At 39.5% G+C, this 25,644-nt stretch overlaps 1 protein-coding gene across 4 annotated transcripts in view; it reads left to right on the top strand.

Annotated features, from left to right (window-relative positions):
• The window catches only part of mdga2a (MAM domain containing glycosylphosphatidylinositol anchor 2a), a 215,662-nt gene that overhangs the window by 124,402 nt on the left and 65,616 nt on the right, over nucleotides 1–25,644 (top strand). For all 4 annotated transcript variants that reach the window (XM_016661297.1, XM_016661296.1, XM_007573241.2 and 1 more), the window contains exons 7-8: nucleotides 11,708–11,799; nucleotides 11,884–12,121. In XM_016661297.1, the coding sequence (XP_016516783.1) occupies nucleotides 11,708–11,799; nucleotides 11,884–12,121 (330 nt within the window). The remainder of the gene's footprint in view (nucleotides 1–11,707; nucleotides 11,800–11,883; nucleotides 12,122–25,644) is intronic.

Here is a 25,644-nt window from a genome sequence, read left to right as displayed (position 1 = left end):
AAGCTTCAGAGAAAAGTGTGTGTGACTGGCCGTTTATCTCCCATTGTGCAAAAGATGAATCGAGAGATGCATTAATTTCTAGAAACCCTACAAAGAAAATATCATTAAAGTTTGGAACCTTAAGGCAAAAGACGTGTTTTGTTCAGCATTTTAACTTTCTAGAGAGAATCTCACGCACCCAGATGAGCTTATTCAAATCGCAACTCCGCAGACAAGCTCACAAATGGAAGTTTCACGCCACTTTCTCCAGTCACCGCAGACATTATGCTACAGCTCCATCATCAGGTCGCCTCTGTGCTCAGCCTGTTTGCAGGCTTTTATTTATGCAGCCATATAGTGAGAAGGATGAAAATCAAATCCCTCACAAATCATTCCCGACACCCTCCTCTCACCCCCTCAACCCACCCACAGATAAACTCCCTCTCAGTATTGTGAAAGTGCCCGCACAGCCGAGGACTTAAGAACTGAGCGGCTTATATCAAAGAGAAGATGTCAGGTGTCACATGGGAACAAATAAGTCAGAGCGCGCTGACTGTTGGCAATCTCTGCAATAAATATCCCACATCCGGAGCTGAAAATGGCACTCGTACGGCATCCTGTTGAATATCAACAAAAAATCACAGCAACTTGAAATATATATGACTTTTGAATATGCACTTGCTGATTTGACAGATCTGAATAAAAGCTGTTGGAGCGTTGAAACTGTGAAACATTAAACAGGCCCGATATGCATTATTCCGATTGACTAAGAGTCTAGCAGGATAAGCAGGCGCAGATTTTTTTTTTTTTTTTCATGTGCCGCTTTAAGGAAAAACAAGGATCCCTTTCGCTAGCATTTGGCTTCATTAATATAATATCGGCTCCCTTATGTCTCCCTGGATTACATAACTGCAAAATCAAGGTACAAGTGTTCCTGATTGATCATCGTGATGTTAACCTTGCATGATCTAAAAGCGTCAAAGCGCTCTGCAACTTTAGTTTTGCTGAGCAGTTCAGCGCAAAAAGTCAAACTAAATGTCGAAAACGTGCCGCGGGAGGCGGAGAGATGAATTAACGAGCTGCAATATATCGTGTCCTACGTATTTCCAAATCAATAAGTCATTACTTATCTCAAAGGAAAGCGGAGAGGGAAGCAAACTAAAGTGAGCTGAGATGGGAGGGGAGGCGATACTGAAATGACACAGTTAATCGATATGTGTTGAAGGAAATTAAGGATCAGTAAAAAGAAAACATAAAATGGGAAAATATTCTCACACATCAATGAATCGTTACTTTTTGTTGCGACATTGACAGCTGAGTCACTTAGAGGTGTAGTGAGATGACAATGCATACAGAAACCTCTCTGGAAAGTAGTTTTTGATGTCGAAGTGAAAATGCACCGAGCTCTATAAAAGTCATTAAGAAATCAGACTCTCATTCTACTGTCAGGTTGGTTACCTATTAGAAACAAACAAACCAAGAGCTGTCAAAAAAGGGGGATTTTTGGCATCACTAAGTAACAGGAGCTGGATTGAACATGTCCTGATAGATCCCTGGATGGTTTTTTTTTTTTTAGGCTGATGAGCTGTCAGATGTCAGAGCAGCACAGAAATGAGTGTAGAATTATATCTAAATATAAACTTCCTGTTCATTTCGAATAAGTTTATTCATAGAGAGCCACATTACATCAGATCTCAGCTCAAGGCACCTTGAAGAGGTGAAAGACAAACAAGTCCAACTCATCTCTAAATATACAGCTTTCAAATCAATCCACTGTATTCCAATGAAATCCTGTGCTCCAAACAAGTTGAAAAAATTAGAAAACAAGATGTTTTCCACATGTTATAAGAAAAAAAAAGAATCTGCAGGTGAAACTAGTCCTTTTTCAATAATGTTGGAATATTATTGACTTAAAACAAGCTCCTATATTTTGCTGAGAAGCTACTTTTAAGTTAGTTTTGTCTTAACTCAAGTGTAATAAGATATTTGCACTGGAAACTAGATAAAAATACTTGGTAATATTTTATGTTTTTGCAGTGAGCTGTTTAATCAGACTGAAATGTCCAACTGTAAGTGTAAATATAATACGGCTCATAGTCATCTGGTTTTGTATTGCAAGTTTCTTTTAATAAAAAGACTCTAAGGAAGAACAGCTGAGTACAACAAGTGGTCTGCCTCTTTTACAAAAGCCACTGTGTGATAAAACCTTAAACTATCTCTGACTGTGGCTAAACAAGTCAGCTTTGTATCCCACACAAGAGATTTTAAAAATCAAACCGGCACTGTGAAACCAAAACGGGTGTAAACTGGAGCCGCATCGAGTTAATTTAGAATTGATCAGGTAGCGGCATCGCGTGCCTCTGTGGTTGGAAGATGTCGCAAGAAAAGTGGATACTCACACAACAGAAGCTGTGTGAGTAGCCAAGGTTCTTTATGTGATCATTTGGAGCCAGAATCGAACAAAACCCATTGTGTATTTATGCCTTAATTCCTCAGATTATCTAGTAGCACATTTCTGCATCTTACCTTCATGACTCAGTGCTGGCTAGCCCAAACATGAATCAGTTGTTACTGACGGAGAGTCTTGCTTGGCAGCTCAGAGCCGTAACAGTGGCTGTTTGATTTGAGCCCCCTGCCTGTGCAGTCCTTTCAGGAAATGCAGAGACGTTGACAAGCCATCTGACACTTGGCTTTGAGTGTTTTATGAAAGAGGACGTCAACTTGTCAGCAGCACTTCCTCCTGAGCAAGCGTGTGGTGACAGTGGAGAGGAACAATTCTCCTATCAGGAACAACCTTGAAGAAAAGCAGGTTCGGTTTGAGCAGCCATCCGATATGACTTGCTGGGGTTTGAGAAGAAAGAACCCACAGAAGCAAGAAAAAGTACAGCTCCACAAGCACAAGGAAGCCCCATCTAGGAAAGAAGCCCCATCATAGAGACACTTAGTTTATAGGATGTAAAGAGGTTTATATTGTTTTAGGCAGCAATGGCTTCTTTATGGCTTTCTCCAGAAAAGAGACGGCACTAAGCAAAGGGTCGCTGGATCAAATGTGTCACTAAAGGAAAGAAAACAAAGACAGACAAGATGGTGTTAATGGCAGCAATAGTTCAATTGCCACCCACACAAAAAAAAGAGGCAAAATTAAACACTGACGCATCTAAAAATGGTCGCAGCTTCCTCCATCTGAAGCATTCTGCTGCACTTGGGTCGGTAGGTGCTGAAAAACACACCTTTTACAACCTGAGTGGGGTGGGCTTATTGTATTGGGGGGGGAGGACTTCTCTAAATACAAATGGATTGTTTTTTTTACTTGTGTTTTTAACAATAGTTCCTCTATTGTTTGCTCATGCTTTTACAGCACAATGGGGGACTTTTGTCAGGTTCCAACTTTTACCGTCTTTTTTCTGTGCAGAAAAAACAAGCTTATGAATTCTCTGTTTGTCAGCTGTGAGCGAGCTGGAACGTGTCACATAAAGTTTCCTTTAAATACTGTAAAATGTGGTCATTTCTAATCCACATGCTTTTGTTTGTGAGGTAAATTTGTATAAAGAAGCAACACTTTTAAATTTCACAGCTGAACTTCTTAGATTTTGACATATAGATCAATCACTCATACATTTATTTTTGGAAGTTTTTTTTTCTTTTCCATTCTTACTGCCAAATGTAAACATCCTGGAATTTGGTTTGGGTCCTCTGCTGGTTTAGATTAGTTTGGGGGAAAAACAAGAAAAACATAATTCAACAGACATTCATGTCTCCAGGGTGTGTCTTTTATTTCATTTTCAACATATTTTTCTTTCTTCTATTGGTTTTTGAAATATTAACAAAGAGCAGTCAGATGTATAAACCTCATGTGTGACAAAATTATCTTTAATCTTAAAGAATTTAAAATGTAATTTATAACTGACTTCAATTTAGAAAAGTTTTTAAACATAATCTTGAAACTTTTAAGAGGTGATTTCAAATGTCTGGACATCTTTTAACCCTCTAATAGACACCGCCATCTTTGAATAGCCACAAAAACACATGAAACATAGAAGGAAAGGTGTGAAAAATGCACATAAAGCCTGAACGCTGAGATGTCGTCGTTTACATTTGTCCCATTTCAGGTTTGCGATTAGATTCAAGTCAGGACTCTGCAGCATTGTTTTTAAAAACACATTTTGCTCATCTACACACCAACAATAAAATTTGATGACGTTTATGTGTAGATTTTTATTTTTTTTGGTGATAAGTTTTCTCTCGAACTCAAACATTCTCAAAAAGGAGCGTTTGTGCGTGCTATAGGGAGGCACCGTTGATGTGCCCGTTGCATAAACGTACTGTTTGTTGGCTTGCTCCTGTGATTGCTAAAACTGTTAAAAATTGTGAGCGCATGTTCACATGGAAGGTCATCATCCGGTGCTCATGAGCTGATATGCCCCATGTGTACATGAAAAACCTAATCATTCAGCTCTGCTGGGCACAGTTCAATTTGCATGTTTAGCAGGGTCACCCTGTGGCCTCATCACTGCTTATCTCAGCTGGTTATGCTCCTCTCTGGTCCTTGAGAAGCCCCAGCAAACTGCTGTTGCCAAAGGGGGCCGCGTGTGTGTGCAAACACACATCTCTCCCCAGCAGATGGTAGCCTTTCTGGCCATACTGTCACACCAGCCAGAGTGCCTTCCAGGCCTTGGCCATCTCCGCAGCCAGCCCAGCAGGCCCCTGGCTTCACATCACCCCGCTGACGAGATCCTTTCTGCGGATTAAGGGTCTGCAACACGTCTTCAAACACAGGTCACCACCCTGCTTTATCCTGTCAGTCTATTCTTCAGCGGTTTGCGAGATATCTCCCTCGAAAATGCTGTGCTCTGGTTGCTCCTCTCTTTCTGGTTGCATATCACATAAAACCAGGCGAAACTGAAACGAAGAACTGATCAACAGAGAGAGAATCAGCTATAGACGGTGTCAAAATGGCCAGCTGGGTTTGGTGTTTGCCTTTCTGTATGCACACGCAGCAGACTACGTGTTTCTGCTTTCCATCCCTTTTGCAAAGCAGCACATTTTCCCTCTGTGTGATGAGGCGAAATGAGATATGGTGTAGCTATCAAAGATGGAAAATCAAACACTGCAGCGCTGTCATCAGATTTCCACGACTGCTCCTGGAGGAGTTCCTTACAAAGGCAGGTATGGGGTTTCTACACCAAAGCCAGCCATTTCCAGCTACTAATGCAGACCGCGCCTAATTGCACACACCCACACATGTGCACGCACACGCTGATACAATAAACTACTATCATGTTGTATAATTGACGTAATGTCTTGAGTTCCAGAGCTGAGATAACCATTTCTGTCTCCCATCCTGTCGGCCTACAGAAAATCTGTGGCGTTTAGATGCGTTTTTAGAAGCGTTTTCCTCCACTTTCCTCCCAACCAAAGAGTAGACGCACGTGATTGTTCTCAATAATGTAAAAGTCCAGGGCCTCGGGGACGTTGTTAATAAGAGGACTGTGGATTGAAAACGAGGAGAAAAAAAATGAAAGGTGCTTTGAATAAATGCTTTGTGTTTTGATCGATTCCGATGGCCACGCCGCTGTTTTTGTGAGCAACCTTGAGCCGTTTTGCTCAGCCTTCCAGCTGGCTATGAGAGACAACTTCAGCTCCATGAGCCGATACCTAATATGAGAAATGCAGTATGTTGCTTCAAAGTATTGATGGGTTGACAGAAAATATAATCATATGGAATGAGGAGTAGTTGACTACAAAAATGAAACTGAAAGCGAAAACCTGTTTGCATGTTGTGACGCTTTTTATTTTTTCATTACTCTGACATGTGTTTTCATTGTTATCTGTGTGTAAGGGGCTCCTTTACGTCCCCGAGGTGCTATTGTAATCCTTCTCTGTGACACAAGCTCTCTGAAAAAGACCTCAACTTTAGGTTTTCTCTTTGTAAGAAAATCAGTGCTTTTCATGTACTGGCCATCCATTATTCCCGGAGGCTATTAAAGCCATATAGGATTCAAAAAGCTTTCCACAGGCAAAAAGCCTTTCAGTTTACAGTAAAAGGGAGAAAACAGGGACACTGTATTAAGTATGGAAATGATCCGGCAGAATACCTCGAATAATCGCGGCATCACGGTTGAACTGCATGCAACCCTCTCTGGCAGAAGCAGGAAAAAAGAAAGGAAACATGCAGCACAAAAGGGTGAACAAAAACAGGCGCCATTTCACCACTTCAGGTTACAGTGAAGACTGTAGTCCCTGCAGTGGATGTTTGATTGTTTTGAATGATTCAGTGAGTAGAGAAAAGAGCAACAAATTTGAAAATTCATCAAAAATATACTTTCTTTGGACATGTGTCCTGCATGGTTTAGGCTTTAGAACCAGTGACATTATATTTCCCACAATGTTAAAATTATGTTAATTATTATGCAAACAGAAACTCCACACTGCAAACGAGGCTTTTCAGGCTTAATGTTGGTACAGAATAACTCGCATTAGTTGTAGGCTTTGAAATAACACATTAGAAACATGCTAAGGTCAAAGGTGATCCTAAATGATCATTACAATAACCCATCAACCCTTAAAGACCAAAGTTGCTGATACAAATAGGAGGCTAATAATGAAACTTTAACAGCCTAAATGTTTGACTTTTACTGAAAAGGTTTCCTCTTTCTTTTGTGTTCAAGTGAAAGAAGCCCAGAAAGTGCATGCTGTCACTTTTAAGACACTATTTCATGGTGCTTGTTAAAGCTGAACTGATCAGGCTTTTTTTTTGTTTTGTTTTTTGGCCGATTTCCAGTTGGGACATTTTGTAAAGCTCTCGCCTACTGATGCAGATTTGAAACAATCCTGACTTCTATCTAGGAACAATAATAAAAGAAAACAGCAGTCAAAATCATTTTCTAAGCCCTTTTGCTCTTAGAGGTTATTAATTATTTACACTTGAAGCAGAGGCAACATCCCAAAGTACGTGTGCACGCGTGTGTGCGCGTGTGTGTGTGTGCACGATGTTGTTGAAAATAACACTCAAACACTGTTGGACTGTGCAGTGAGCTCAAATGTCACTAATAGTAATGAAACAGTGTAATGTGTTTCTTTCAGCACAGGTTTGCAGCATGACTTGGGAGTAAATTAGGCCTCGTTTCACACGTCTCCCAGTGAGATTGTAAGACTTTAAAAACTGTATTAACCTACACAGCATGACTTTTGCTTCATGTGTTTTGGAACAATAGGGAAAACATCAATAGCAACAAAAATAAATCCAAGTTTATTTGCAATTTTCTTACACGTCATTGATCACGTCCAGGTCAGAATGACATATTAGTCTATATATTTGGCTTAGCTTAAAAATGCGCAAGAATAAGGCTCTCGCCTCTATTAGTGACCAAACCCAAAACAGCCGGGACACTTCTGAACCTTCAGGCTTTAACTTCCAGCTATCTTAAGTTAATATGTGCTCGGCATATGTGAGTGGAGCTAATCCTCAGCATTTCCACAACAAAACACCCGTCATCTTACTTTGTGCACTGCTGTCTGAGATTCTGACACAGAATCTGCAGCCGTAAATGCACACAGTTGCGTCATAAAAATCCACCGGTAGCACCCTGATCCTCGCTACACATGTAAGAAGATGATTTAAGCTGTGACAATAACGAAGAGGAACTTCTCCGAAAACGGCTTAGAAACAAAGCTGGTAAATAACCCCGCCGCTGCTCTCAAACAGCTTAAATGTGGAAGCGGTCATGCCTGCGCGTCTGTGGAAACTGGATGGATTTACATGCAGTCAGCATATGTTTATCTATGTGTCTGTAAACTCAGACTATAGAAGTGAAACATACAGCTACCGTGAGCTATTATTTATGATTTTGTAGAAATCGTGTAAGAGTAGTTGGAAACAGTTTACCTCCAAAGTAAATGGGAAAGTTCTGTTTCCAACCAGAGTCCTTATTAAAGATTCATGCGAGTTGCTGTATCAGGAAAGGGAAGAGTGACAACTTACCGTCACCACATAAAGTCGCCCGACTCAGCACTGGCCTCCCCATCTGCTTTTCGAAATCCTTCACGTAAAAATAATAATAACAATAAAAAATAAATAAATCCTTTTGCGTATTTCCAATGCATAAGTGAACAGACGGCATTTTAGTCTTTGCATCAGGCCAGAAAATGTTTATTACAACTAGCTGAAGTAATGCCTGCTTATCTCTGTGTACACAAGTGTAGTCGATTTACAGGAATACCTACTTGCTATTTATTATTTATGCTTAGCTAAAGTGGCAGGAAAGGATTTTTTGGAATGTGGCGAACACGGGGAGGAATCCTAAAATATGCATGAATGCACCGTGGCTGTGTGCGGAAATGAGGAAGGCTGATTCATTGGAAGAATATTCTGTAAAAAGTAGCAAACAACATTGTTGTATAATATTGTTGTGAAGTAAAAATGCAAGTATTTTTTTTGTATCTAAATAATCTGCATGCAGTTTTAGAAATTGATTTTCAATTTTTTTTTTTAAAAAGTCCTGCACATGAAAAAAATAATGCATTTATTGCTTTCCTCTCCCAGTCTGTCTTTTCAGTGACCAATATCTCCACATTTTACTAGTAAACAGAAAATGGAGGAGATTGTGATATTAATCAATTATAACTTCTGTGCTCTGATTAGGATGATACCGCTGCGATTTCCAGTGTTTGCTTATATTGAGAAGTGATAAATGACCACAAGAAGCAGAGTGGAAGTGTAATGGGCGACATTAGCTTAAATTGTATCTTGAATCTGACTCCAGATGGAAACTTTGCAAGGACAGGAATACAAGATTAGTATTTTTTATTATTTATTTATTTTTTTGCCTTGTTTTTCCAAACCAGACTTATTAAAAAAAAAGGAAAATAAAGTTACTTGCTTGGCTTTTTATGTGAGTAAACAAAAAAAAAATAGCATAGATAGTTGAAAGAATATATCAGCTTTAAAAAAAATAAATTCATTGCAAAGGAATTACATTTTTTGGGGCGGGGGGAACTGCTTGAGTGACTCTACAACACGTAGTTGCTGCACAGTCTCCTGCGCTCAGACAGGAACACTTTGACAACAGTAAAGCAAAAGAAAGGTGGAACTTAACCCAAATGTTTATCCGCTGTCACCTGTGACACCACAGTGACTTAGAAAGATGGGCTGTGTGGGTGTGCAGGTCCGCCAGTGTATTTGAATCTAATGCTTCCTTATGACGCGGCCACTAACTCTTCTGCGCCCGTCACTGAGATACAAATGCCTTTCCAAGCTGTCAAGATGTACAGCCATGTCTGAACAATGAGTGTGCAACTCTGCCTCAGGACATTTGCTCCCTTTGACATGCATTGTAGTAGAAAATATGTGCTTCCTTCCAGACATGCCTACATAATGGCTTCCACTATGGACTTTGTCTTGTCTCATTAACCTTACGCCATGTATGTTAGCTTTAGGCAAATTGAAATTTATGCTGTGGATGTACACAGTGCTGTACAGCTTACCCAAAATGGGGGGGAGAGGGATGAATGTGGTAATAAAATTTGTTCTTGTTTCCATAAAGGTCACATATAGGTGTGACACACTGTATTACACTAAATGACACATTTTCCATGCAGGCATTATTGAATTACATACATCAATGTTGAAAAGAAAAGCCTGACAGCGTAAAGACATATGGGGGGAGGCACAGGAATGAAAATAAATGCATCGGGGTTTGCTGAGTGTTGACATGATTGCAATTTCTGTATCTGCCATGCATCAGAAATAGGATTCTCCGCCTGCCGACGCTGATTTCAAAAGTGAGAGGGAAAATCATGCCAAGGAGGCGCGTGTCACTCATCTCTCCTTCAGTGTGCAGTTTGGCAGGCATCACAATGTGTTTTGCACATTCAATTTCCTGTGTTTAAATCTGACACGGGGGTTTTGTTTTTGTTTTCCCTCTTACCAAACTGAATATGATAATGTCACTTGGGAATTGCTAGATGAAAAGACTTCCATGGCGCCGTCAGGTTTTTTTTTTTTTGAGAAGAGCATGCAAGCGTTGGAACCGATACAGCATGCATTATGATAAAATCATCTTTTTTTCCCATTTAGTAGGAGCTGTGTTTTAAAAAGAGAGTTTGCAAACCAAATTGGAGTAGAAATGTTTGAGAACATGTTTTTTTTTTATACTTCATTTTCTTTTTGAGCATACGTCCTAGTAGCACAGGATTCTTTAGTGTGTAGCAATATATCAACCTTTTGAGACCATAGATACGAATAAGAATAAATACAAACTTGTTTCACTTTTAGGAATTAGTTCAGTGATTAAACATTGCAGTCTATAAGCATTCATTAAAATCTCTCTTTTTTTTAAGAGAGACACGGCCATAGAGGCAGTAAAACATACAATAAATAAAACACTACAGTGAGCGGCCAAACCATGTTTAAAACAGAAACAGTCACACTGACAGGATGAACTCTTCTCTTATTCCACAATCATTAACTGAAACTTTCCCAGAGTAACCAGTTCTGGCATTTTCAGGTCATTTTGTAAATCTTTCCAGGAAACAGGGGCTGCATATTTAGAAACCTTTTTTTTTTTCTAATTGAGAACAGACTTTTCTGACTTTGAGAACAGACATTTATCAAATACCTTGACTGTGCAGGTCATACTTTGTGTGATGCTTACACATGAAAACACGGAGATAAAAAGCTACCAACCCCAACCAGAGATGTACAAATGAAAAGCAGCCGATAAGAAAGAATGCAGATACAAACATGGGTATTTAGTATATGTACATAGGAAATTTCCAATTCTAGTATAACCCACTTATAGCAAGAATTATAATAGTATAGAATACATTTTAAAAAAAAGTCTGTTCAGGTATTTGACTGGTGCATTTACAAAGAGTGGAAACTATAGGCAAAAAACAGGTGAGGAAAAAAGATTTCTCATTTTAAAAAACTTTTTTTTCTCTCAATTAACTCACAAATTGTTAGAATTCATGTTTAAATGTCAAATTGTTATTAAAACAGGATGCCTACATATCTCAAATCAAAAGTTGCCATTTCAAAGTTAGCCCGTTAAACAGTTTGTGTTTTTAGAGGAATTACGTAACTTTATGGCATTCGAACAAACCACAAACTTTATTTTAAAGCATAAACACAAGTAATGTTAAATCAAATATAGGCTGGATAAATGTAAGGGTTTGAACTAAGGAGAAAGATTAACAATAGATTATGTTGTCATCTGCATCTATGTGGAATGCAGTATTTGATCAGTTACTGCAAAAATTATTTGTACTGTAAGTGAAAACTGATGATCTGAATATGGAGCCCCGAAGAAAAGAAAAGAAGAAAGTGACTCGGCTTACTACACTGCACACGCTGTATATTGAAAGTCAACTTAGAGCATTTCCTGACAAGCCAATATGGTGATCTGTTTACCAAACTAGCTTTAAAAGCTTCCAACTAAAGATAAATATGCAGACTGTCAAAGGAGCGATCAAAACTCCTATATTTACAATATGTTCACTAGAGGCAGGGTACACTGATTCACAGTTTAAGTATGTGCACTGGGAAAGGTTGAAATGAAGAACAGAAGAAAAATCTATTTGAAAATCTATAAAATCCTGTCCTGTGGAGTACACTTCAAACACTGCGTCAATATAACAAGGAGAGCCATAAGCTACAATAAACGTCTCTGGCAACATGTGTTGTGTACAAAGGTTGGATACGTTTCTTAACATAAATATTCCTTTACAGCTCTGAAGAAAGGACGGTTCTGGATCACCCCTGACCCTTACCACAACGATGACAACATCCAGATTGGGCGTGAAGTCAAGATATCCTGTCAGGTGTGACACACACACACACACACACACACACATATATATATAAGATAAATTAGCTGTCCAGTAACACTGAGCTGCATTTCTTAGGTGGAAGCGACACCGCCAGAGGAGCTGACATTTAGCTGGCTAAAGAACGGCCGTGCCCTTCGGAGTTCAGAGCGCATGGTCATCACTCAGACGGACCCCGACATCTCGCCCGGGACCACCAACCTGGACATCATAGACCTGAAGTTTACCGACTTTGGCACCTACACCTGTGTGGCTGCGCTGAAGGGCGGAGGCATTCCTGAAATCAGCATCGACGTCAACATTTCCTCCACAACTGGTGAGCCTCACACCCCTTTGTGTCAGAGGCAGATTTTAAAACCTCCACCTCTCCATGCGACATGTCCCATCAGACATGCGTCCTACAGCTACTTCACCCATACAAAGAGGCTTTAAAAAGCGATTTTGACTTTCGTATGAAGTATTTTTGTACGTGTAGTAATTCTTTGGGGGTTGGAGGTGTTGGACATTTCTGTTTGAATTTTTGACATTTTCTATATATTTTATAAGATTGCAGACGCTAAGATATTAAAACAATTGAGAAATAAGTGTAGCTGAAGTTAAATGTTAACTCATTGGTAAAGGAAACAGGTCATTTAAAGGATACTTTGGGTTGTCCAGTGGCACATAAACGTTCCTTCACTATGTGATATGATATCAAACACTTTTTTTTTCTGTTTGAGGTGCAATTACTAAAATTCTTTCTATTTCATTAAGACCCATTATATCAGTTTAATAAGTCTTTTGAGATCTCGTATAGACTTTCTTCACATTCAAAAGTTGATATATATATTTACTTGCTGATTGGTAGAATTTCCTTTTGATCTGTATGACTTTGGTCATTCAACAACCTTCTTTTAATAGTTTGCTGCAATATCTCTCTTTTCATTTTCACTGAACTCGTGCAACTGAGTAGGTTTAGTTGCCCACATCTTCTCAGCTCTTTTTACAAAGTTTCAGTGGACTCAGTTCTGTTCTTTGTGACGATCACTTCAAAATGTTGATTTTGCTGCTTCTGAGTGACTTTGTAACTAACTTTGCTGTCTGTTTGGGGTTGTTGTCATTTGTGTCCAAGCTTTAATTTCCTGGCTGATGTCTTGTGATGCTGCTTCAGTCTTTCTTCTTCATAATGTCATATATAATATTGCAAAGTGCACAAGGTCGTACGCAGCAAAACTAACTTCCCCACAACATGTCTGTCACTTCTGTGCTTCATAGTTGAGATGGTGTCTTCAGGCTTGCAACCTTTCCCCTTTTTCTTCCAACATTCATTAAGGGTAAACAGTTCAATTTCCGTTTTCTTGAGACCACAGGACACTGTCTTGAAAAATGAAGGGTTTTTGTCCCTAAATCCATTCGCTTCACCGTGGATAATAATACTCTCTCACCAGCTTTAAGATTCTTCACAAGGCTTTTCATTTTTGCAGCAAAGCGAGTTCATTTCTGGAATGCAAAACCTGTCTTCTTTCTGAATCCCACAATGTTTATACTTGCATAAAATTGTTTGAACAGATAAATTGTGGCACCTTCAGGAATCTGGAAATTTGACTCAAAGATGTACCAATCTTTGTGAACTTCCACGAATTCTCCTTCTGGCCATTTGGTTTATTTCCTCAGATTTTTCCAAAAAATCACAGAAAGAAGCAAAACATATGTTGCAAATAAACCCATCAAAAGCTTACAAAACCATGACACCATTATCTTGACTTTCCCAATTTGTAAAAACAGACATAATAAGCATCATATAAGTCAATTATATAATTAAAATTCTCATATTTTTGGCATTTAGCAAATATAAATAATGTGTAAAATCCTAAACATTTCCTGACAGAGAGGAAAAAGGTTGTTATGTATGCAAATATCTGCTTTCAAGTGTGTACGACTGAACACTTCAATAATTGTTGAAGTACCTTCAACATTAATTGGTGCTCCTGGTGAAGGTGCTCGCAAAAGTCTTCAAATAAATTGTTTAAAAAGATTTAGTGACACCAAGATGCTTCTTTTTACTACAGTTCTCCAATGGAGAGCTTCGATAATTTTTGCCTCCCCTAAATCCTGCTTATCATGCAACGTTACAAGATAAACATGAGCGTTTGTCCATATTTGTTTGTCACAATTTTGGTTTTGACCTTTCCTAATTATTGGTATCTACATAAATGTAGCCATTTTCACCTGCCTTGCTTGAAAGACATGTTCTCTTGTCTTTCCTATTTTGCAAGGTGGCTTACAGAAATGGGCATTAAAATTACATTCAAGCAAAACCAGAAGCCAAGGATCACTTAGTAAAAGTTTTCAGTCATTCTGATTAACTTAAAAATTTAATTAGACACTAGAAAACTGCTTTACTTGTATGTGTTGACGACAAGGTCATCAATGTAAAATACATGGGAATATATAACATGCCGATAGTTTAGATGGTTTTCTTTTACTTTTTCAGAAGTGTTACTGAAACTTTAACCTTGATATAAAATTATATTAAATTGCGCAGACATAAACTTGTGCCGAAATAATGAAAGAAACAATCTCTTTACTTCTAGGGTCTTTACAAACGTCCTTTACCAACCACATTTTTGAGGTCGTGGCAAGAAAGTTGCGTTATAAACCCCAAAACTGAACCCAAGAAAAACGAAACTTTGTTTCGGTAACTGTAGTCTCAAACCAGAGTTCATCCGTCGGACAAATCAGGCCTTAGACGCTCAACGTCGTTCCATCAACTGGCTGCTTTCACTCTTCCAACATACATGCAACATGAGCAGCTTGCTAGTTGCATAACACATCAGTCCGCCTCGCTCCAGGATCTGCATTTCGACCATGCCGTGTTTTACTATTCCGATTACTTTAAAAAGTTTTACACAAGCTTTTCACTGTTGCTTTGAGTCCGCACTGCTCTCTTGCCTGTCAGTCATTGTCAAAGAATGCAAGGCGTAGGTGCTAAAATGACAGGAGTATGAAATCTGAAAGATAACAGCAGAGGGAGGAAATGTGCTGTCAAACGTCTTGTTTGGCTGACATTCAGGAAATTTAAATACGACCACACTTTGTTGGAAAAACAAAGTAATGGAAGGCCAAGCAGAACGAAATGACACTGTTAATGACAGACGGACTCGGTTCTAAAGTCCTCATTGAAATGTCACTCAGTACATCTCAAAAATACTGCGTAAATGTTTAATATTTCTTGTCAGCCATCTCAGAAATCAAAACGGTTATTTTATAGAGATCTATTGCACATTCAGTAAAATATTTCAAGTTTATTTGCAGTTTTAACGATTATGGCTTACAGGTAAAGAGAACCCGTAATTCAGGTTCTCAGGAAATTAGAATATCATATTAGGCCAATCAAAAATTGATGCACAAATGTCAGACTTCTGAAAGGTTTGTACATTTCTGTTTGGGCCTCTTCTTGCATGAATAACTGCATCAATGCACCGTGGCATGGAGGCGATCAACTCATGGCGCTTCCTTCTAGAGTAGGAAGTACTCTAGATTTTCCTGGTAGACAGCTGCATGGACTGCAGACTCAACACAGTGGACCAACACCAGCAGACGACATGACACCCCAAGCCATCATTGATTGTGGAAACTTCACACTGGACTTTTTACGTCTCCACTTTTCCTCCAGATCTTTTCCTGGCACACCTTGTTCCTTCCACTCAATTTTCTGTTAACATGCTTGCTCTGCAAACAACCAGTTTCTTCAGCAATGACCTTTCGTGGGTTACACGTCTTGTGAAGTGTGTCAGTCACTGTCTTTTGGACATCGGTCCAGTCAGCAGACTTCCCTTAATGATGGTGTAGCCTAGAATGAGAGACTGCTTAAACGTCTGCTGGTGTTTTGACACTATGAGTTTTGATTAATAACCTTTGTCACGGTTTTCAAATTTTCTGAGATACTGAATTTTGGAACGTCATAGTCTGTAACCCATAATCATCAAAATTTGCTTAGCTTCACTTTCTGAGGTGATTGGCAAGAAACATTGCCCTTTTACGCAATATTTTATGTCTTTTAAGCTGCTCTAGTATTTGTTCATGCTACACTATGGCGCACACAAACCCTGGAAGTCTCCGGGTTTCACCACTCTCCTCCCTGATTCTTCAGATTATCCGTTTGGGGGATTCCAAAAGTTGGTGCTGCTGCAGGCGGAGTAGATATCTCCGCTTGCTTTGACTTTACCGCCATGTGTTTGGTACCGATAAGGAAGGCCGGGGTTTGTGATGCGACTTAGTAACGATTAGGTTCATAGGGAGCTCTTTCGCCCCTTGTAGGCAAAACTCACGAGCACACATGGAAACGCATTCACGCACCCTTACCTTTAGTCAGTACCTTGCTTCTCTCTTACGCCTCAGCTGCCACTCAGTAAGTGAACATGAAAGCTGCGTGTCGACCTTGGGTGCATAATTACTGTTAGATAATCCTTTGATAATCCTTGTGCTTTAAAACAGTGGGATCAATTGCATCTGCCAAGATTGTTTCCTCATTATCTTTTAAGTAGTGCAGTCTCTTCTTTTGGAGTGCCTGAGAGTTGCCAACACATTAGTGCAGATCCTTTAATGTGCAGAAATAAATAAATAAAAGAATACAGCTGTCTGACTGGAGAAATGACAAAGAAAATGACTGTTTTGTGATTGGATGAAATGAAAGATTTCCTTCAGGCTTGGGTTTGATTGCTTCCCAAGCTTTCACTGCTCCAGTCGAACGTGAAGGGAGGAATGAGATGGTATGAAAGGACCGCGTTGGCATGGAGATGCATCTGTCATCGGGAATTATACTGGGAATGTGGTTTCTGCTTTGTTACGATTCCTGCTGCATTTACCTGGATGTGGGCGGGCTGCTTTCTTGAGAATGCCTGTTTCTGTCAGTCTGGCTGACGCCGTGAATCAGTGGAGTGTCTCTGCCGAGCTCTGTAGCCGCAGTGTGCAGCTAAAGCGCCTTGTGCCTCTGCTTTGCTACGCGCCTGCAGCCTGTTGTGCGATGAATAAGCTCGGTATTTGTTCCTCTGCCTGTTCTCCTGAAGGGAGAAAGCCGAGCTGCAATTAGAAGTCTTAATAAAAGTGTTTAGAGGAGATTACACTGCAGATCTGCCAGGGTTTTCGTGCTGGGAACGAGGGTGAAGCTCACTGGCTCTCTCGGTTTTGGCTCCCGGTTTTGATTCCAAACCAGGGGTCGGGTCCGACCCTGGCCGAAGAGAATATTTAGGGACACAGATTTTTGTACAACTTTTCCTTTTTGTAAAACAGCGCTAATATTTACTGCTGCGGCAAACTCATTAAATAAGCAAGTTCTTATCTCAGCAGTGCTCCCAGAGATTCCAGGGGCGATGCATATTTATGAGTGTGGTCTGAAACGAGGACACAGACCTCCCCTTTGGAGATCGTCGAGATTAAAAACCGCAAGAGCCAGAAACCTCTGAAAGGAGATAAGAACTTGATGAAGTTCCAGCAGAAAACACAAGTTACACCTGTCAGGAGCAAACGTTCACACGCAGCGACTAGACGCGTCCGAGATTTTCCGGCGGCGACGGTGTTGTTGTGACTCGAATGTTATTTGAAATCAGATCGGAAGCGTTTGTCAAGATAAAATTCTAACGCAGTGCAGAATACGCCGCGGAGGGATAGTTGGTATTTAATGCCGGGTTCAGACAAAGACTTTGCCGATAGCTGATGTGCTGATGCCATTTATCATTATCATGCTATGCGAATCTCGTTCTCAGCAGGACAGATGATCAAAAAGTTAGTGACGTTCACTTCGTTTCAAGCTTTTTTAAACACACCTGAGATTCTGTCGCTACCGGGCGTTTCTTTCAACCTCAAAAACACATCCAGTTAAATTGTTTAGATAATTATCTGCTCGCCTGATTAAAATGAGCTAGATTAATGAACACAGTACGTAGCAAGCCATTTTTCTGACAATTTAATTAATCAGTACCTTGTAGCAAGTGGACTCATCTCTGTCTAACTTCCTATTGACAGCTTCTATTCTCTGACTATGATTCATCATGCATAGTCACCACATCAATAAATACACTATGACAATTTGACTTCTCTTTGTGCTGATTTCAGCAAATCCATTGACCCTGATGAAGATAAAAAAAAATAGACATAAGCCTGACTCATCTGTAGGATGAACATAGCCAGGTGTCATTTGCTCTCTTTGAAGGGAAGCAACTGTTTAAGTACTATCTGCAGAGCAGAGTTGGGAAGGTTAGCAGCATGTCAATGTACTTTTTCAGAAGGTCTCTGTGTATTTTTGTCTAACAGTCTCATGGATAGAAATATATTCTGTAGACCATTTACTAACTTCAGACCATTCAGTTCCTCTCGGTTCAACAAATAGCCAATTTACACGCAAAGTTACTTTGGATCTATCACTGTTAGAACAATAAACTAAAAGTAAAAAATAAATAAATAAATGACACATTTTGGACTTTTTAAGGAGACTGAATTGATGATCTCTGTTGGTTTTCCTGGACAATTTTCTAGCATTTTTTTTTTTTTTTTTTTTTACAATTTTTATACATCTGACTTGATTGTAATTTGACTGTATAGTAAGGAGCTGCAAAATACCATATTTTCTGGACAATAAGGCACACCTAAAAGCCTTTAATTTCATCAGAAAATGAGAGTGTGCCTTATAATCCGGAGCGCCTTATATATGGTTCTGGAGTAAAACAGAACAATATATAAGGAATTAATATGGATTGATTCTGGTTGTGCTTACTGACCTCAAAGTGATTTTGTGTGGTTCGCGGCGCTCAGTCAAAATGTTTTAGTTATGTTACATCAGCAGTCAGGAGAGTTGTGGAGTAATACGTACTATGTTTTGGCTGACTGACTTATCTGACTGTTTTGTTTCACTTAATGCACCTTGTAGTCTGCTGTGCTATATATATTAATAAAAATCTAAACTAGACCATTCATTAACAGTGTGCCTTAGAATCCAGTGTGCCTTATAGTTTGGAAAATACGGTAATGGCACTGGAAATAATTGAATAGAATGGGAGAAAAATGAGTTGAACTGGACTCAGTAGTGTTTTTGCATAACTCAGTGTAACACCTAAAACTAATTGAACTGAACTAAATTAAGTTAAACTGCACAGACTGAAATTAAATTGAATTCAATTGAATTTCATTCAGATGAATTACAATTGACTCCTGCAGATTCACTTATTTTTTTCTAAGAAATAAATGTAGAAGTTATTTGTTGAAATGTACAAGTTATCCATTCACAGATTTTTGTCTTAAATTAAATGTTGCTGCTTCACAAAGTTCAAAGTTCGAAATTTGTCAGAGCTCATAGATTTGTCCCTGAATTGACGAAAAAGCCACCTGGATGCAATTAAATGTGAAATCTCCAGTTTAATCACCTCTGACGTTTGAACGTAACGTCACAAACTTTTCAGCACGAATGGATCTTTGTGGCAGACTCCAAAGATCCTGGGAACGGCACTGGGATGAAGTTGCTTAAGAGCCGTTCTACAAGATGTCATCCTGAAAATCAGTCATATGGAAACAGCTGATGACAGTTTTGCCTTCTCAGTGATGTACAGCTGCCTGGCAGCATATGTCAACATGACACCTGTGATGTTTTCAAGGTCGACTGCAGATAATGGATCTGACATTCCAATGTCTACAGACAAAGTATTGTCTGTGAACATACCTCTAAGTGTCTTCAGATAAATCAAAAGGCAGCAGACCAAATTGCAGCCATCGATGAAGATGTAATTGCAGTTTTCTTTTTATATTAAGCCCATAAAATGATAATGAAACAAGGTAACCAGCCTGTAACTTTAGCTGCACCAACTGTAGTTGCAATTAGTTGGGTGGGCGGGCCATCATCTGGGATGAACACTTTACAAGGAAAGGAACCCTTCCTCATTAGACACCGTCAAACCTCCATCAGTGATGTTGCTCCGTCACGTGAAAATGCTTCACGAAGAACAAAGCAGTCGTGCAGGAGGTGGCATTTTAAACAGAGCATTTCTGCTCCTCAGCCTGGCTGGATGCATGGTGGAAAAAAAAAGAAAGAAAAAAACCTTACAGAAGCAGAACAACAACATTAAAGAGAGCATTGTAGCAACAAATCAAGCTGCCACCCATGAGAGCGTGAGTGTTGAAAGCCTGCTGCTCCGCAATCTGAGCCACATGAATTCACGAGGGGCTCAAGTGAAAGATTGTAAGAAGAGTTATAAAATTTTAGGGGACATGCACACAGCTACGAAAAAAAAAAGAAAAGAAAGAAAAACCAAACAAAACAATAAGCCATACACTCAGTGGTGTGTTATTGTGGTCAGCAGTGTGTCGCTGCAGTCTATCAGCAGGCTACGGCAATTTTAACACATCTGTGGATATTTATAACACTTCAGCAGCTCGGAGAGCGGAACGGTACCCCTCCGCACCCCGTCTCGCATGCCAAACACACACACACACTTTCACAAATATGCCCACAGCGGAGCCGTGGGACTCCGCTCTCCGTCCCCAGAGCTCCGGGGCTCAGAGGAACAGAGAGTCCTGTCACATTGTGACCAACTCGTTGGCTTCAAGCTGTCTGAGCGGCACAATCCTGCACAAACAGACACACTCCCTGCACGGTCTGCAGTAGTTCAGAACGATGTGTTGCCATAGCGACGGGGAGTGATGTCACAGCGCCTACTAGAAAAGAGGCAGTGGGAATGTTTATTCTCAAAGACGTTTATTTGAGCTGCTTTCAATGCCGCCGCTGTAAGAAAAATGCAAATCGCCTGATGTTTTCTCGTGTCGCAGTTTCCCGCTGAAAGGCACCAGCCGTCAGCCTCTCCGCTCTGAGGATGATTCCCACCGAGTCCCTCCCCAGAGATGCGTGGCGGTACCTCGGCCACTTTACGGGGGCCTCTTGATTTAGGCCCACAAAAAAAGACACACACGTGTGTGTTGTTTCCAAACGCCGCAACGAGACGCGTTTCACCGAGGAGCTGAAACGGGATCACAGCGCTCCGTCACCCGTGGGCAAGAAGAGATTCGCGTTTGCACACACAGGCGACGGCGGGGACACAAAAACCACACAGACGCGCACTGCGAAAGCATCCCCACGGAGCGAATGTGCCCCGCAGGCATCACTGGCATTTGGAGGGCTTTGGCACAATGAGAGCACAGTAAAGACCAGCAGCAGGCCCTCCGCCACACTCAACATCTCAACGGTCATTCTCACATGCAGAGTCAGGGTGGTCACCAGGAGGAAGGATAAAAATGCAGAGCTGAGATGAGACGGGCATAAGCAGGTGGGGGCCGGGGGGTTTGTTTGCTTTCATGTGACGGCGAGATGAGAAATGGCAGCAGCTGATAGCCAGCGTTCCTGCTGCCAAAATCTGTGGACAGACTGGAGTAATTATTTGTCTAATCCAGGCAGAAGAGGCCAGGTGTAAAGATGGCAGCTCAGCGAATGCACCTCTCCTCCATATGCTGACGGTTACCCGCTGCTCCCTGCTGGCTGTTGTTTTACCGCTTGGACCCGAGGAAACATGGAGAACATTTAAAATGGAGAAAAGCACGTCAGCACTTAACACCTGGCCGCCTCCGCTGAGACGGTGTGTGAATAGAAATCAGGAAATGTATCAATATGAAACGAACATGTTGTTACTGCCGTGAGGATAATTTTTGCTCTTCTTTTGATGCTGAACTCACAAGTGGATGAAGTCAATCAGTTTGACTGCAGGGATGGTAGATGCAGATTCAGAGGCGATGACTAAAGTGTTTTAATGCACTGAGAAAAGAGAATAGATTTCCAACCTAATAAGTAGTTGAATGAATATAGTTGAATGGATTTCGTCAAAAATACTTTATCTACATTTGTTTAACTTCACAACTTAATAAATGTAAGAAATTAACCTGGAAATTAACTTAATTTGATTACTTACCACCATTTAATGCAATATATTTAATATATTTCTCTTTTTTTCAGCGTTTGATCAGTTTTCTTGTCCTGCGACCCACAACTTGAGCCAAATGTTCTGCATGTTTTGAATATCAGGTTGGCCTTAATTAGATTACACATTCATACATATCCTACAAGATACTGTGTTAGCCATGTCTCCTCCAGTTTGTCAGATTTCTCATAATTACTAATTTATTTAAAATTGAGCATTAAGTCCTAATGAAAAATGTAAATATCATTATAATTGCAGTATGTATGCTAAATGCATTCTAATTATTTATGAAGTATTTAACATGATTTTCATTGATAAATTAAACATTTCATTTTTAAATATAATTTAAAAATTAAGTTTTAATTTAATTTTTAATTTAATTAATTTTTTTAATTAATTTGATCTGTGCACCTCAGATCAGAATTTTGTAGCTAATTTACAATTTCCAGTTGTTTTGTGTTTTCTTGCTTGAGCAGCCACTGTGTCACACAATTGTAAATGTTAAAGTAAAAAAAATAAAAATAATAATGTGAATAGAGCTGATATTTCAAGGTTCGCTTAGCGTCTTATATTAGCAATTAGCATGTTTAGCTCCCGTAAAGAGCAGTCTCTCTTTGTGTGTTCCCTGGAGTAAATGAATGGAGATCCTTTAAGTCAACAATAAAATGAAGGCTGACGATGTTTTCAGCAAGTTTCCACATCAAACTGAGGTTTAAGGATTTAAATAGGCCGAAGGCTTACTCCCTCCATTTAAAAGTAAGCACCTGCATAAAGAACCAACATGCCTCCATAGAAAATATAGTTGCATTTTAAATTTGCTTCGTACGCCTTTTTCTTTTTTTCTTTTTTTCTTGCTTCCTCGGTATTAATTGTTAAACACCTTCCATAATTTAAGCTGGAACCTGCTAGCTCTGAATGTCCTTTCCTCTTTAGCAACTTCCACATTGAAGATGATTGGTGTCAGCCCTCAGATATCATCTGTTCGCTGATCGTAACTGAGATCTGATTTTCATGTTTCCAACTGGCCAGTCGAGCCGAAAATGGAAAGATTAAAACTTCACATTGTGCTTTCGCTAAAAACCGTTGTGAGATCTTTGAATGTTGGGATGAATTAACTGACTTTGCTCTCATCTCTAGGCACCTTTTTTCGCTGTTTTTACCTACATATCTCTGAGTAAATGTTGATTTAAAAAAAAAAGGACTTAGTTTTATGGTTGAGAAAATTTGGAAGAGTCACAATTTCAGTCTAAAGGGGAAAAAAATAATAGAGTGCACATAATCATGGTGTTTAAGCCAAACATGATAATTAAAGCAAAATATAATTTGTTGAGTGATTCTTTATGGATTCATCATGTTTAATTTGCTGCAAAATATGCCAACGTTTTGTACAAATGTGTTCTTGCGTCCAAACTTTTGGCCTCTAGTGTAACTGATTACTCTTTTGTTCTCATGTCTTTTTAAATTGATTAAAAAAAAAAAAAAGAAAGAAAGAAAAACGCTGCCAGTTTGTCCTTGCAGAAAGATTCACATTGACGTGTGAAAACTTTTGCCATGAAACAGATTACAGTAATTTTGGCCTAAATTCAGCTTTAAGATTTAAGCATTTCTTGCTGCAATTCACAGCCCATGGAGATGCTTCTACATCCTTATTATTCTGTTCTCTGCACATGTGATTTCCTTCTTTGATGAGTGGGTGTTTAAGCACAATCATAACACTGTGATAAAGATGTGCTCATTGGGGAGGGAGGGGGACAATTGAAGCTCTGAAATGGCTGCAGGATTTTACCTTCAATGAAACAGAAAATGGCCACAAAATATTTTTTTATTCTTGATTCTTTCTTTTTCTCCAATTGCGTGTGATTTCATCACAGTAAAAAAAAAAAGGCAAAAAACAAACAAAACAAAAAAAACCCTCCAACTTGGCTTGATTCTTCTCCAGCTGCAGCATTGTTTGGACAGAATGACAGTGATTCAAAAATCATCAGGGAAGCACAACAGGGTTTCATCATTGCTGAGGAGATTATCGGCCCGTGAAAAGCTGGCTGTAAACTGTTTTTGGGGAGCAGCGCTACAAAATAGTCTTGGAGTCTACCGATAGCTTGGACTCGCACAAAAACACATAAACACACAAATGCATGTTGCACAGCACTCTAGGAGCCGGCGCTGTTTGCCAGGTTTACTAATTAAACAAATTTACTTGGCCAGCAAGCTTGATGAGAAACCAGACGGCCTGATTCAACCTGCTGGAGTTGCTGCTTTTTAAACTGAGACACATAAATACCCTTACAAAAAACAACAAATGTCCATTACTTAAAACCTTAACTACTTTCTCCTTTCAGCTCTACTTCTCTTTTTTTTTATATTCCTCTAATCACAGTTATCAGCACTTGCTTGTAAACTCTAATATTGTACTTAAAAGATTTTTATTTGTGTATTTATTGTAAGGTGGTTGGGTGAAAAGTACAAGAGTGAGTAAAAAGTTCAGACAAGAGACGGTAATGATGCTGGTGTGAATGATGAAAATTGCACAAACAGCCTTGAAGTGTAAGTCGTCGATGTAAGTTTGACGTCGAGGCGAATATTACGGAGAAAACAGGCCGACGAGAGCAAGAAGACGGTTCCTCTGTTGATTGTAATGACAGTTCTGCTCCTGCCGCTGATGGTGCGTTACATGTTTATGGGTAACTGCTGGGCAGAAACATCTTTTTATCCAAACTTCTTCGGGGATTTGATCTTTGATTTTTCACGACAGAAAGAATAGACTTTTAAATAATGTATTGCAAATGCCGGAAGTACTGTCATCCTTTAAACTGAGTGTAATCAATGTGCAGCTGCCGTGTTGGATATTATTGTAAGGACTGAGGCTTGTGTAAACAAAGCGACTTTCACATTGTTGGCACCTCTCGTAAAGATGTGCAAGAAGCCTTGAAAACACTTTTTTTTCTCTAAGTAACATAATTTTATAATGAAAAGTTTGCTTCAGTGAGTTTTGGACATTTTTAATTAACCTCCAACCCATCTGCGTTTTGTAGTAAGTTGAGCGTTTTCATTCAGTCGTATTTTTCGTTTTGTCTCGTTTTGTTTTTCCAGCTTTAAATTTTTCTTATAAATTTTTCAGGCCAAATGTTTTTTTCTCTGTGACAATTTTCTGACTCCAGTTTCTTGATGATTTATTTTCCTCACTTGAATGGTATGTTATCTTTGTTTTTACTATTTTGAAGAGACAAGGGCTTCTGTGTATGGATAAAAAACAAAAAACAAAACTGAAAAGCAAGGATTAAAACAAAAAAAATAAAAATCCTCAACCCACTGAAATTTGTTAATTGCTAATATATTATGGTTAATGGTAAAAAAAAATAAATAAATAAAAGCTTGCTTGTAAAGCCATTTTTTTTATTTATCGATGGCATGTGCACTTTGGCATATGTTTCTGTTTTTGCACCAGGAATCTTGTGCTGCATTCCTTACTTGACCTACTGATAGTAGCATTTTGTGGCAGCTCAGCCACGTTGCTGAATGAGAACTGGCACAACATGCAGCAAATGTTTCTCACCAGGCTGCAGTTGGCTTTTTTTTTTTTTTTTTTGGTTTATGTGTTCATTTCGCATCTTGTTACTGAATTCCCTTGAACATCAACAAGGGAAATGAGCTTTGGTGTACAGCACAATGGTTGCATCGATTCCTTGTTTGTGAGCGCTGTCTCTTGGGTGAATTCTCCGCTGGACTAATTTGTCTAATCCTCATGGTTCACATATAATGCCGGCGTAAGAAGGAATGTCCACCTGGGACTTTTAGTTTGTAGTTTACAGCAAATTTCTGCAGAAGTGCAACACCTGAACTTGTTTTGTTGAGGCTGGGGTTGTTGCTTATCGGCTTGTCATTGCATCGCTCATCGTTGGCCATTGCC

The sequence above is a fragment of the Poecilia formosa genome, unplaced genomic scaffold (assembly GCF_000485575.1).
Source record: "Poecilia formosa unplaced genomic scaffold, Poecilia_formosa-5.1.2 Scaffold321, whole genome shotgun sequence".
Taxonomy (NCBI): Eukaryota; Metazoa; Chordata; class Actinopteri; order Cyprinodontiformes; family Poeciliidae; genus Poecilia; species Poecilia formosa.
Note: the sequence above shows the minus strand (reverse complement) of the source record. Positions and strands in the feature narration are given on the sequence as shown.